The following is a 13,976-nucleotide window of genomic DNA, read 5'->3' on the forward strand; positions in this document are numbered from 1 at the left end:
TTCAAAACAAGATCAACTGAAAATAAGTTTAAAAAAAAAAAAAAGTTTGATTACAAAAATAAACAGAAAAATGAAAACAAACAAAACAGTTTGGTCACAATACAATATAATATTAACAATGATACCAGTAAAGTTAATTAAAAAGGTTGGTCTTTAATTTCTTTTTATAACTATCAAGGCTGCTGTTGTGAGATCTGAGTGGAGGCTGCTCCACAGTTCAGAACGGAAGAAACAGGAAGCAGCTTCACACCTGAGGAACCTCTAACAGGAATGTTCTGTAATCAATAATCCAATATTTTGTTGGTTGCAGGAAACTTTTATTTGTAGCCAAAGTCAACAAAACTGTGAGAACAGAGCTGCAGAAGCTCGGCTGACGTTTGATGTCTTACAGCTGATAGTTTGAACAAAGCAGCACAAAAAAAAAACGAATTGAAAAAGATGGAAGAGCAAAGGAAAATAAATAAATTAATATGTAAACAAATAAGATGCAAATAAAAGACATAAACATATAAAGCAGGTAAAATTTAAAAGACCAAACCTTGAATATAAAACAGATAAATGTGCAAAATATATGGAGATGCATATAAAATACTAAAATGATGACACTAAATGAAAGCACAATTAAAATGATAATGACAATAAAATTAAATAAAACACCATAAAATAATAATAATAATAATAAAGGAAATATAAAAGTGATGTTCCCAACATTTATTTTCTTGTAACATTTATTGTGAAAATCTATCACGTGTCAATTTTAAATATACATTTTTAATTTTATTCTAATTTTGCCTTTAATAAAATTCAATTTATATAAATTCAGTTATATATTAGTTAAATGTTAAAACTAATTTAATAGCACCTAGCAGGGAGATTATATGATTAGGGATGAAATTCCGATTTTATCAGGGATTTAAAAGATTTTTTTCTATATTCAGTGAATCTTAAAACAAAGAATAAAACCTTTAAACTGAAGCTGCCGTTTGTTTCAACTCTCGCGAGAGTTCACGGGACGCGCACAGTTAACGTCTCCATGTTAACTCATTGATGGCGGACACAGACGACCACAGTCAGCTAATGAAAAGGTTTGTTTTCTATTATTAACACTGTTCCGCATCAGAGGAGTTTCTGTGATGACCGATGTCTGTCTGCAGAAATTAAAAACAAATGTCGGTTGTGTTCGTCTGTTGGTTTCTGTCGTCAGTTAGTGAATCTAGCCGCCGTTAGCTAACAGTTAGCATAATAAGCTAAAAACAACTAGTTAGCGTTAGCTACCTGACAGGGCTGTCGACCAGGAACCGGCTCCTACTTTAATCGTTATTTTGAGTCTGTATTTCTAGACTGTAACAATCAATTAAATTATAAAAAAATACAAACGACAAACAATACGAAATATTACCGACCGTTAATATTTAAATCAGGATTTAGAGTTAAAGTTATTGTACGAAATACTGCGGTTGATTTCTGTATCTGTCAATAGCCACAATGTATGTTATATTAACTGTAAATATAATGTAAATGTAATATAAATATAATATATTTGCAGCTCATTCATACAGATGAATTAATTGTTGTTTTTTTAATGCTGTATCATATTACTTTGTGCTTCCTGTATATCAGCAGTTTTCCCTCCAAACTTTATTTAAAAAACCACAAATTACAAAACAACATATTAATTTAAACCAGAGCACACAGACATGGCATGAATAACAGATCAATAATACACACATAAGAAAATATAACGAGCAAAGGGAGCAGCATAAATTAATAAATAGTAAAGAAGAAAAAAAAAGATTTTAAATAAATATAAATCAACACAGATCTTTTAGAAGCACTGTTAATGTAAATAAAAGCACATTTTTCATAGCTTTAACATTTGTGGAAGACTTAAGAGAAGCAAAGTACAGGCTGGAGGGGCCTCCACTTATTGAACTTACAGTTATGTTTGTGAAATTTGGCAAAACAGATAATAGATTATAGAAAATACATTTGAATAAAGTTGAGAACGTCAGATTAGAGCAGATGTCCAGGTGTGTCAGTGCTGGTTTCACCAAATGAACAACAGGTATCGATGTCTGTTTTTTGTATTTAAGAGGAAACGATTTAGCCGAGTAGAATTTATGGAGCAGTCTGAACGTGACTTCTCTCACTTTATTAGTAAGAAGATATTTGAAAGATAAAGTCAGTTTCCTGTAAATCTCCTGACAACCACAGAAAGAAAAGGAAGTCATCAGTCAAGTCAGTTTTTATTTGTAAAGCCCGAAATCACAAATCTGCCTCAGGAGGCTTTACAGTCAGTACAGCAGAACAACATCCTCATCCGTCCTTAGACCCTTGATTCAAATGAAGAAAAACTCCCTTAAAAACCCTCAAATGGGGAAAAAGTGAAGAAACCTCATGACAAGAAACAGACACACTTCAGGGAAGACGTCATGCCAACGACTTAAAGGACGAGTTCACAATTTTTCAAGTCTGTCTTAAACCCAAAACAGTTGCAGATTAATTTGCTGTCGGTTGACGGATCGTTGCAGCTCCAGAACAAACGTTAATAAATGAACTTCTGCTTGAATTTTCACAGGTTTTATTTGGACTAAACTGCGTTGCCTCCCACCGTCTTCCCATCATCCCCTGCATGTCTGACTGAAGTGATATCATCATAAGGATGAAGATGAAGATGAGGAGGAGGAGGAGGAGGAGGGGGATGCAGTCAGTCCTCTGATCTTCGTCCGTCTGTATGGAGGATGTGGTTCTGCACTATCAGCCTGGATCAGCTGACGGTCTCGGCTCTCTGTTAGAGAAGACACAGAAGCTTCTGGAGCCTTTTCCCTGTCGGCCTCCTCCGGTCTTCACCCCCTGGTTCCCCGCCGCCGCCGCCGCAGGAAGCAACCTGCCCATCAGACCCGCCAAACCGCCTCCTATCATCACCGCCTCGGATCAGATCCTCTCCTCTGACAGCCGGCCGCACGCTCACACAGCGGAGGCCGTGACCGAACCCCTCGCAGAAATCAAACTACAAAAACCCAAAGTCGACAACTGTCTCGCCGAAAGACGTCATGGTCGTCCACACGCAGAGGCCACCAGAGCGCCCGGAGACGGCGTCTGCGTGTCAGAAAACGTTCCTCCGGCTTCGCTCTTTAACAGACCAGATGGAGAGGTCACCAGACCGTCTCCTGACAAACACGGAGACGGCGTCTCCATCACAGACTCGCCGGTCAAACGGTCCTGGAGCGTCTCTGCACAGAAAAGTGTCCCGCTGCAGAGCTCGCAGTCGCTGTCCAAACGGTACCGTCACATGGTTTCCGTCCACAGTCTCCACCTCCGCCAGAGGGTCAGATGGGTAATCGGTCAGCACAACTGCGGGGAGGCGAAGGACATCGAACAGGTCGGTAGATTCAGCAGCTGACACGTCTGTTTTATTCTGTGTAGAACTGAAACCATCAGCTGATTAATCGATTTAATTTATCATCGTCTCTCTCCGAGTGTTCCAGCTTCTTTAAATGTGAATATTTTCTGGTTTCTTTAGTCTCTATGACAGTAAACTGAAGATCTTTGAGTTGTGGACAAAAACAAAACATTTCACCATTTTCTGACATTTTATGGAACAAATGTTGATTTCAAGCTAAATCACAAAACTTTCTCTGCTTTCAGCTTCTTAAATGTGAGTTTTGCTCTTTTTCTTTGACATATATGACAGTCAGTCGTATATCTTTAAGCTCCTGACTGTTGGTCGAACGAAACAAGCCCATTGAAGTAGACAATTAGTCTATTAATCGATTAGTTAGATTACTATTACATTAATCGCTAACTATTCTGATAATCAATTTAAGTCATTTTTCGAGAAGAAAATGTCCAAATTCTCTGATTGCAGCTTCTTAAATGTGAATATTTTCAGGTTTCTTTAGTCTCTGTGACAGTAAACTGAAGATCTTTGAGTTGTGGACAAAAACAAAACATTTCACCATTTTCTGACATTTTATGGAACAAATGTTGATTTCAAGCTAAATCACAAAACTTTCTCTGCTTTCAGCTTCTTAAATGTGAGTTTTGCTCTTTTTCTTTGACATATATGACAGTCAGTCGTATATCTTTAAGCTCCTGACTGTTGGTCGAACGAAACAAGCCCATTGAAGTAGACAATTAGTCTATTAATCGATTAGTTAGATTACTATTACATTAATCGCTAACTATTCTGATAATCAATTTAAGTCATTTTTCGAGAAGAAAATGTCCAAATTCTCTGATTGCAGCTTCTTAAATGTGAATATTTTCAGGTTTCTTTAGTCTCTGTGACAGTAAACTGAAGATCTTTGAGTTGTGGACAGAACAAAACATTTGAAGACGTCATCTTGAGACATTTTATGGCCCAAACAACAAATCGATTGATCAATAATGGAAATAATAATCAGTTGCAGCCCCTAAATTGATCACCATGGACATTTTTTCCCCCTATATTTTTTCAACATTTCATGGATTAAATAAATGTGGACCTGTAGATGTAACGGTTAAACGTGTGATTAATAGATCAGTTACAACATATGAACATCTGCCGGCTCCTGGACGGACTTGAGAACATCTGTATCAGACACGGTGATGTTGACAGATTAGTGGGATTGTTGTTTCCTGTAAACGCCGGCGTCACTGTGTGTGTTTATGTTTCAGTCTGGTGGATCTGTGGATCTTTATCTGTCCTTGACGTAGTTTTCCGCTGTTCTCAGAACCTCCCAGTATCAAGTGACAACATGTACACTTGTGAAAAACGTTGATCGGTGTTTCCCAAAGTCTAAGACGACGTCCTCAAACATCTTGTTTTGTCCACAAGATCTTCAGTTTACTGTCTGACTAAAGAAACCAGCAAATATTCACATTTAAGAAGCTGCAACCAGAAACATTTAGCATTTTTTCTTAAAATCTGACTGTTATAACTGAATTTAATAGTTGTCAACTAGTCGATCAATTGACTCATCGTTGCAGCGGAGTTTTAAATTATGTCTGGAACCGTTGGTTGTATATAAACATGGACGCCATGACGGCTCCTCAAAAGTGAAGCCAAAACATCTGGATCTCCACCCGGTAGATACGACTTTCCCAAACATGGTTTCTGTCATTATAGTTTGTTCTTATCACGCTGATGTTTGTGCAAATGTTCATTTTTTTTTTGGATTTATTTGACAATATAAAAAGTGGGTGTGACATCACGATCGACAGACTTTGGCTCCAAATGTGACACAAGCAAGATGGCGGCTCCCGGAGAGGAGATATTTTGGCTTCACTTTTGCACAGCGGCAGGAAGTTGAGACGCGTCGTCCATATTTATATACAGTCAGTGGTTGTTTAATTAATTAACCAGCTGTATCTGAGGGTGTTTGGTAGTTTTACTTTGAAAGGGACTCAAACAATCAGTTATCAAAATAAATGCAGATTATTATTAATAATGTTTCTTCCTCTCCTTCTTGACCTTTGTGTCTCATTTTTTTCACGCTTCATCGTTTTGTTTTGTCATCTTTCCCTCCTCCTTCCTCACCTGTTCTCGCCCCGCTCCCTCCAGGTGTGGCGAGCTCTGAACCGGTTCGTCCGGAGCTCCAGACTGCCGACGTGCAACGCCAACATCCAGAGGGAGCGGGCGGAGATCTGGGTGTTCTGCGACGTCCTCTGCTCCGAGCAGGTGGGACGTTTCCTGAAGGACGAGCTGCGGCTGTCGGGGAGGATCAGCCTGGCGGTTCACAGACTGGGAGACGTCTTCAGCATGTAGAGGAGAACCACAGACTCACGTTATCTCAGATGAACATGTTTACTGGTCCAGATGTTGTGATCACACTCAGCATTTGAGGAAAAAACATTATGTACTGACAATCTCTTCATTATAACAATGTGAATACACACTTTACACACCATTGACGTCACTGTAAATATGATCTCAGTGATGAGTTTTTTCTCTTCTGCTTGAGAAGTTTAACATCCTCAATAACACGCAGACGATACAGTCGGGGGGGAAAGTTAGATAATCCAAAACCCTTTTATCAATACTTTGTTGGGACCTGATCAGGTGGTAAAACTCACACCAGGAGCTGCTGCTCTGAGAGTCCAACATCAAACATTTTCAACACACAAAAACAGACAAACAATAAGAGGCGACACATAAAAGTTGAGCTGCAACGATCAGCTGACTAGTCGTTTGGAACAAAAATGACAAACATTCACTGGCTCCGGCTTCCAAAATGTGAATATTTTCTTACTCTTCTATGATAATAAACCGTTATCTTATCATTATCTTTAGGTTTCAGACATTCTGAAGAGTAACGTGGGATTGACAGTCGTCACAATTCGCTGACATTTAACGGACTACACGAATAATTAATTAAAGAGAAAACATTTACATTGTGGCTGTGATGAACAGTGTAGCCTGTAGGGGGCGCTAACAGCATAATATCAATATTATTTTCACATTTTAACAACAACAATGTGAAAGTTAATGTGTGCAGACCTTTTTTACACATAATCAGAAATTCAGCCTACATACAATATTTATTAAGCTAGTGAATAGAAAACCTCTAAAGTGCTGTTTAATTTTGATCTTTTTTTTTTTTTTTTTCATGAAAACATACGGTAGATTAGGGCCACGTGTGAAAAATTGATTGGAGTTCTGATATTATTCTCAGAATTACTTTTTCTCGTGTCTCTAATCTTCAATCCTCAGGTGCAAAACTTCATGAAGATTTTATGAAAATGTGCAGAATGAACTGAACTGAACCCTCAAACATATTTTCTCAGTGTTGTTTATTTATGAACTTGAGGACATGTAATGATTTGTGTCTGTCGCGCCTCTCTGGTGTAAATAAAGATTTTAATATTTTAAAGAAGTGTCTGTGATGATGCACGAACGTCCAGCTGTGCGTCTGATGGTGCAGTTTGTTCTGGAAACGCTGCAGCAGGAGTCACATGATACAGGAGTCACCCTGCTTTTCACTGACAGAAAGAAAACCTGCTACACACACACACACACAGTGGTGCTTGTATAAGAGCTGAATGAATGAGGACAGCATGAATACAGTACACCCCCCTCCAACACACACACACACACACACACACTCTTTTGTTGCTATGCAGCCTTGTCTTGACAGTCCTGCACACTGCATTAAAATCTAGGTTACCGGATGTGACGTCAGTGCCCTGCCTCCAGCTGTAATCGGCTGTAATCTCTTAAATCCGTGTATTTATGACTCCTGCAGGTTTTTGACGCTGTGAATAAACGTCACAGATGAAAGAGTGCTGGAAACAATATTTTATTTATTTCATATTTCATATATTAACCAGCAGAAGTCCTCGTTATTTGCTCGCTGCTGGTCTGTAGTTTCACTAATGTTGAAGCACATGTTCGTCTGTGCGCTTTAATCTGAAAGCCAACAGGAACTTGTCAATTCTTTTCGCTTTACGCTGTTATATAACACATCTCAACTAAGAAGATGTAAGGTGTAAGAGTATTAAGGAAGCGACTGTAAATTTATTGTATGAATATTTAACAAGAATTGCGATTTCCGCTGAAAACTGAAGCATGATATGACGTTTTTTGGTGTTTTGATATTATAAAACTCTTATTTTGACGGGCCATACCGGAAACGCTTTGCTCCAATTGGAGCATTACTTTTCTCCAATGTTAACTTGACTCCAGTCTCGCTGCTAAAAAAAAAATCAGACGACTGACACGAGCGTATTCATCTCGGAAATAATCGATAAAATAACTGAATATTTCAGTTTTAAAGAACATCTGGACGTCGTGTGACATCGCTGCTCCGTAATGGCGTCCGCTGTTTGCTCCGCTGGAGGTGTTTGTTGGTGAAAAATTAAAAAAAAAGGTGAGGCGTCGGAGCGACTGGCATAAGCTAACAAGGCTAAAGCTAAAGCTAGCACTGGCATGCATTGTCGTTTCCCGTTTCCTGGAGGGATCCGAGCTCTGATCGGTGGTTTTATTACATTTTTTTTTACAACGTTTGGGAGTTTTAGCTTAAAGGTTAATTGTCGGAGTGTATGTGAGAAAAGAAACTGTAACTTTAACTTGGGGGTTTTTTTTTAAACGCTGCGACCGGGAAAGTACCTTAAAATCTCTTCTGTTTTGCGTGTATGACAGCGGATAATTGTAAAATAATTATTAAATAATTATTAATTATACATAGTCGTGGAAAAAGTATTCAGATCATTTACTTAAGTAAAAGTACCAGTACAGTAATTTAATAATAAGCCATTACAAGTAAAAGTCATGCATGAAAAATCCTACTATTATCAGCAAGTACAATATAGTATAATATACATATTATCGTAGTGTTCAATATAAAGTAGCACCAAATGGAAATACTCAAGTAAAATACAAGTACCACAAAATTGTACTTAAATACAGTACTTAAGTTAATGTACTGCTTAGTTAGTTTCCATCACTAATAGTTTTGCACAGTTTTTCTTCTCTTCAGCTGTATTATTTACTATGTTGATAATCTGGTTGTTATTTGATACAGTCTGACAATTTAAATCTGACATGTTGTGTTTTTTTTTCCTAATATCTAATGCACATATTATTGTAGGGCTGCAACTAAAGATGATTTACATGATCGATATCGGTTTGGTCACAACTTCTTAAAGGTTAAAGTGACGTCTGATAATGTCTAAAATATTCAGTTTATAATCACATGAGACAAAGAAAAAGGAGGAAATTCTCACAATAGAAAGGTCGGACAGTTTTAGAGCTGCAACTATTATTTTTCATTATCGATTTAATCTGTCAATTATTTTCTTGATTAATTAATTAGTTTGTCAGAAAATGATGAAAACGGTCCTCAAATGTTTTTTCCTCAACTCAAAGATCTTCAGTTTACTGTCAGAGAGACTAAAGAAACCAGGAAATATTCACATTTAAGAAGCTGAAATCAGAGAAGTTTAAAAAAAAAAAAAAAAGACTTAAAACAATTTGTGATCGAAATAGTTGATTAATTAAATATTTGGCAACTAACTGATCCGTTGACTAATTGTTGCAGCTCCAGAGAAATAATTAAAATGATTATTTAACTATTAAAAAAAAGTTCCTGAGTAATTGTCTTGTTGGTTGATTAATAGATTAACTGTGATTGACTTTTCTTACATTATAGAGTCGTTTATAAATGAGGAGGGAAAAACAGATCGATTGATAACGAAAATAATCGATAGTTTCTTCCAAAAATTCAGATTCCAACTTCTCAAATATTTGTCGGGACTAAACAGGAAATTGAAGGCCGTCGTCTTGAGAAACTGTGATCAACATTTGTCACGATTTCCTGACATTTTATAGACGGAACAACTAATCAGAAGATAACCGTTAGTCGCAGCTTTACTGATACTGAAGTGTTAATAGCTGCATCAGTCAGACCACAACTTCTGTCCAGATCAAACTATTTGATGGATAACTATGATATGTTGTTCAGACGTTCCTCAGAGAGAGTAGAGTCTCTGCCGTATGTTTCAGAAGTGTGATTTATTGTTCAAGCTGTCGTCTATAAACTGAATCGATCACAAGACGCTTCAGGTTCGGCTGAACGACATCCGGAGGGGAAACCCTGTCAGAAGTACAGATTTCAAGTCACACGTCTGTCAAACAGACAGACAGGAAGTCGTTACGTCTGTATTTCAGAAGTTGAATATAAGAGTTTATATGTAACAGTGTGTGAGTCCGACCGAGGTGTTATATCTGTGACATCTTCTTCTTCTTGAGTTCATTTTAATGCAGCGTTTGGTAGATAGACGTATCCTTTGATGATCTGCTGCAGCATCACTCTCCTCTCACGCTAGTTGTTAACCTTCCTCCTCCTCCTACTCCTCCTCATCCTCCTCCTCCTATCACAGGTGATCTGTCGCAGCCCCAGATGTGGCCGCCACCTCTGCTGAGACTCCTGTTCATGAACGACGAGGACGCTTTGATTGAGCGGCTGTGGCTGGGTCTGGAGGGATGACAGGACATTAGCAGACATGGAGACAGGGGAGACTCACAGACAGCTGCAAACGCCATATTTACTCAGTCTAGATTCTCCTCATTAGATCTTCTCAGGCAAAGACTTAAATCCTATTTTTTTATATTTTTTTATTATCCAGAGCTCTTGTTTTTTTTTTGTGTTAGTCATTGTGAAGCCATACACCGCCGTAAGCCGCCGTCATGAGTTCTGAGGCCTTTCAGTACCGAGCGCTGTACGAGTACAAGAAGGAGAGGGAGGAGGACATCGACCTGCATGTGGGAGACATGCTGCTGGTCAGCAAAGGAGCGCTGCTGGCGCTCGGCTGCGGCAGCGGAGCCGAAGAACGGCCGTCGGAGATCGGCTGGCTGCCGGGCTTCAACGAGACCACGCAGGTATGACGTCGCCGCCGTGATCGAGAATAATAACGATCCTCCTGTTTTTATGCACGTTTTCAGTTTCTGCTGTTGTGTGGATAAACAAATGTAAACAAATAAATTAGGGATGCACGATATTATCGGCACGTCATCGGTATCGGCTGATAAAAGCTCTAAAATGCACGGACTGTTTCACCCCGACGGTCCCGGTGTTTCCTCCACTTCACTCAGCCGTCCGTCAGATCAGCTGCTTCCTCCCGCTTTAACTTGAATAACAAACCGGGGCTAACGTTAGCTGGCAGGCTAGCAGAGGCTAACACAGTCCGTCGAGGAGCCGCTAAGTTCGGCTGCACAGATAGGAAACACCTCGGCCGACAGGATGTACCACTCTGTTTGGGAAAAAAAATCTTTTTGGTTTATAACGGCGGTTGGCGACCAGCGTATCAGGTGCATCACCGCCACCTTCTGCTCCGGAGTGTCGACCAGAGATTAAATCCTACACATTAATCCTGTCTGTCTAATAAACTCAATGAAAACTCTGCTGCTGCTCCCACTTGGCAGGTTCATTCAAGTTTTAAGACCTCCTAAGATCTTCCTTCATATATTGTCTTTCTTGATGATCATTAGTATAATCTATTCTTGTATAATAGTCTCCTCAGCCAGCTGGAAAAAAATATGTGCACACATCGGCCACAGTGAGATGGAAATATCAGCAAAAAATCCAATATCATGCATCCCCTAGAATAAATACATGAATCATGTGACTTAAACGTCACTGAAGAGCTGAAAACATCAGATCTGTGTGGAGCGATGATGATGATGATGAGGAGACTGTAACCTTCCTCACATCAATACATGAAACTAACAGAACTGAATCAAAAACTGAAGACACTCATCAGACAGACAGCCCGGTTCAGGTTAGTCTGACGCTCACTTGCAGCGTCTATTATCTGACACGCTGTAGTTTTTCCTGCCAGACCGACGACTTACCGCGAAGCTTTTCCTCTGCTCGCATTCACCGTCACAAGAGGGAGGATGACTCAAAACATTTCCACTCCAGTATCGCAGGGCGTCATCGCGCTCGAGCAGCATTCGAGTGAAAACCATCAGTAGATATTAACGATCGTTGCTGAATGAATGTCGGGGAAACACTGTGATTGGCTGCAGCTGATGTTCAACATGTTTTTATGTCATTTTAAACAAAGAAGCTGCTAGAAGAAGCTTTTCTAGTCTTTGAAAGATTCAATAACAGATTTTTTAACAGTAGATCTGTGTATTTTCTAACCAGTGTGTGTTGAAGCATCAGTCAGGGTTTTTCTTGCTGTAATCATTCCTCCTGTTCATACTGACCGTTAGCAGATTCCTTCATAATGACCTTACAGTGGAAGTGATGGAGGACAAATTAAATGTTTCTCATGAGTATCGACACCTCTGAACATCAGTCTAATGCCGTGGTGTTAATACGTCTCCGGCCGACAGGAAAAAGGCGACTTCCCGGGGACGTACGTGGAGTTCGTCGGCAGAAAGAGGATGTCCCCGCCTACGCCGAAGCCCCGCCCACCCAGACCGCCGTCCGCCGCGTCGGCGAGGACCGACTCCGAGTCCGAGGGTGAGTCCAGAAAAACATCAGTCAGACTTAACGACCGAACAGACGATCAGATAGAAACGAGGACGGACGGAAGATTAGAGAGTGTAGAAGAGCGTTCCTGCACATGCTCAGTAGCGTCTTACACAGAACTGCTCTCCAGAGACTGAAAACATGACGCTGTTATGAGTGTTTGGAGCCGTTTCTAAACATAATGAAGACACATGTGAGCCAGTGCAGCGCTGTGACTCACTGATGTGTTTTTAATAAAGATATATCAGCTTTGATACAAACATAATACTTAGTTAATAGATGAGGTCATCGCTGGTTTGGATCCAAACATGAAGGTTTGTTGTCAGGAAGTAAAACAGAGAGAATCAGCTGCTTCCTTGTAGCGTTACATTTCTGTGATTGACGTCAACGATGATGAACATTCAGCTCCTCGTGAACAGGCGACAATAATCAGGCTAGTTTGACTACATGATGCTTTCATTTAATCTGTCACACTTATTCACTTCCTTATTTAAATCTGTTTCTCTGTGAGACTCATTTGTTATTTTTAAATGTTTCCCGTCAGTAGATGAACTTGACATCCATGTATTGATAAAAGATGCAACATGTATGTTGTGTGTTTATATGCAGAAATGTTTTTTTTAATTATAAATCAGCTTCATCACTTTGCTGAACAGTTTTCATCCTGGAATCTGCTCACAGTGACTCACACACACGCGCACACACACGTCAGTTTCCTTCAGCTGCTTCCTCAGGAGCTTTATGTACAATCACACACACACACAAGCAGCAACTAATGTCAATAAGTGGCATTTCTTTGTACTTCATGGAACTAAACTTTAACCTCAAGAAGGAAAAAAACATTATAGAAAACCTCAACCAGCATGTTTACAGTAAAAGCTTCAAGTATAAGGACACACATACACACACACACACACACACACACACACACACACACACACACACACACACACACAGCTGGTGTTTAGTCAGGGTTGTGGTTGCTGACTGAACAGATCTCAGCTCTGTTCTGCTGCCACCAGCGAACACAGGAAATACGTGTGTGTGTGTGTGTGTGTGCGTGTGTGTGCGTGTGTGTGTGTGTGTGTGTGTGTGTGTGTGTGTTGTGGTTAAGGTTTGCAGCAGTTACCTGTTTTGTTTCATGGAACTCAGTCTGCTTCCTGCAGTTCTCATCCAGTCATATTAGAGGTCGTCACTGAAGTGTTTCCTCTTCACAGTAAATTCTCTAAAGCTGCGTCTCAAATCACTTCTGTTGGTTCACTGTCTACACTAATATATTACTGGTGTAGTGAGTGAGATTCAACAGAGTAGTGTCGTCTCAAATCAAACACAGCCGTTGTGCGCTTACTGGAAATGACGATCGCTAATCAGCATTAGCTAGCGTTAGCATTTGTGCTATCAAATCATTACAGACTGCTACATTAACCCCAAAACATACTGACGGCTTATATCCAGCAACAGTATAGTGGTGCTTAGTGTGAAAAAACACATGTATAACGATGTATAGCGATGTTCACCATAGTTACAACGTACCCAGCCACCATTTCCAGTTTGAAAAGTCCCTCCCCTTCCGCTACGTAGCCAATGACTTGACTTGTTGGACTTAAAGCGGAGACCCAACTTGCTTCATTCTCACCACAGTAACTGGAGACCAGCTGGTGAACATGAAGATTAATTGATAATTAAAATAATGTTTAGTTGCAGCCGTGATACAAACTGCAGAAACAGTACGTGATGAGTAGCGTGTCGTCTGCCTGTCAATCACCAACATCTCCTGAGAGAAAATAGACCAAACTGTCACTACAGGAAGTGAAACGTTTCCTCACACTCTGCTCTGTTTTATACTAACATGGAATTTTTTTTTGGCTCGCAGCTACAGAAACTGTGTTTATGTTGTGATGTTGAACAGTTTGTGTTTTTTTTTAGGCTTCGTGTTGCCAGAACTCCCAGATCAGTTCGGACCCCCGGACACGGCCCCTCCCCTCCTCAACAGACTGATGGAGGCCATCGAGACCA

At 39.8% G+C, this 13,976-nt stretch overlaps 2 protein-coding genes across 2 annotated transcripts in view; both read left to right on the plus strand.

The window, feature by feature from the left end:
- The first annotated feature begins 1,008 nt into the window (after positions 1–1,008).
- zgc:101664 (uncharacterized protein LOC450064 homolog) lies at positions 1,009–6,592 on the plus strand. The gene is made up of 3 exons (XM_042420404.1): positions 1,009–1,085; positions 2,579–3,382; positions 5,546–6,592. The coding sequence occupies exons 2-3, from the start codon at positions 2,735–2,737 to the stop codon at positions 5,747–5,749; spliced, it is 852 nt and encodes a 283-aa protein (XP_042276338.1). The 5' UTR covers positions 1,009–1,085; positions 2,579–2,734; the 3' UTR covers positions 5,750–6,592.
- Positions 6,593–7,643: 1,051 nt separating this feature from the next.
- The window catches only part of LOC121903384 (phosphatidylinositol 3-kinase regulatory subunit alpha-like), a 25,696-nt gene continuing 19,363 nt past the window's right edge, over positions 7,644–13,976 (plus strand). Inside the window, exons 1-4 of the mRNA XM_042420354.1 lie at positions 7,644–7,850; positions 9,862–10,360; positions 11,822–11,951; positions 13,887–13,976. The exon at positions 13,887–13,976 is cut by the window's right edge and continues 3 nt beyond it. Of these exons, the coding sequence (XP_042276288.1) occupies positions 10,169–10,360; positions 11,822–11,951; positions 13,887–13,976 (412 nt within the window). The 5' untranslated portion in view covers positions 7,644–7,850; positions 9,862–10,168. The remainder of the gene's footprint in view (positions 7,851–9,861; positions 10,361–11,821; positions 11,952–13,886) is intronic.

Source organism: Thunnus maccoyii, chromosome 9, assembly GCF_910596095.1.
Source record: "Thunnus maccoyii chromosome 9, fThuMac1.1, whole genome shotgun sequence".
NCBI lineage: Eukaryota > Metazoa > Chordata > Actinopteri > Scombriformes > Scombridae > Thunnus > Thunnus maccoyii.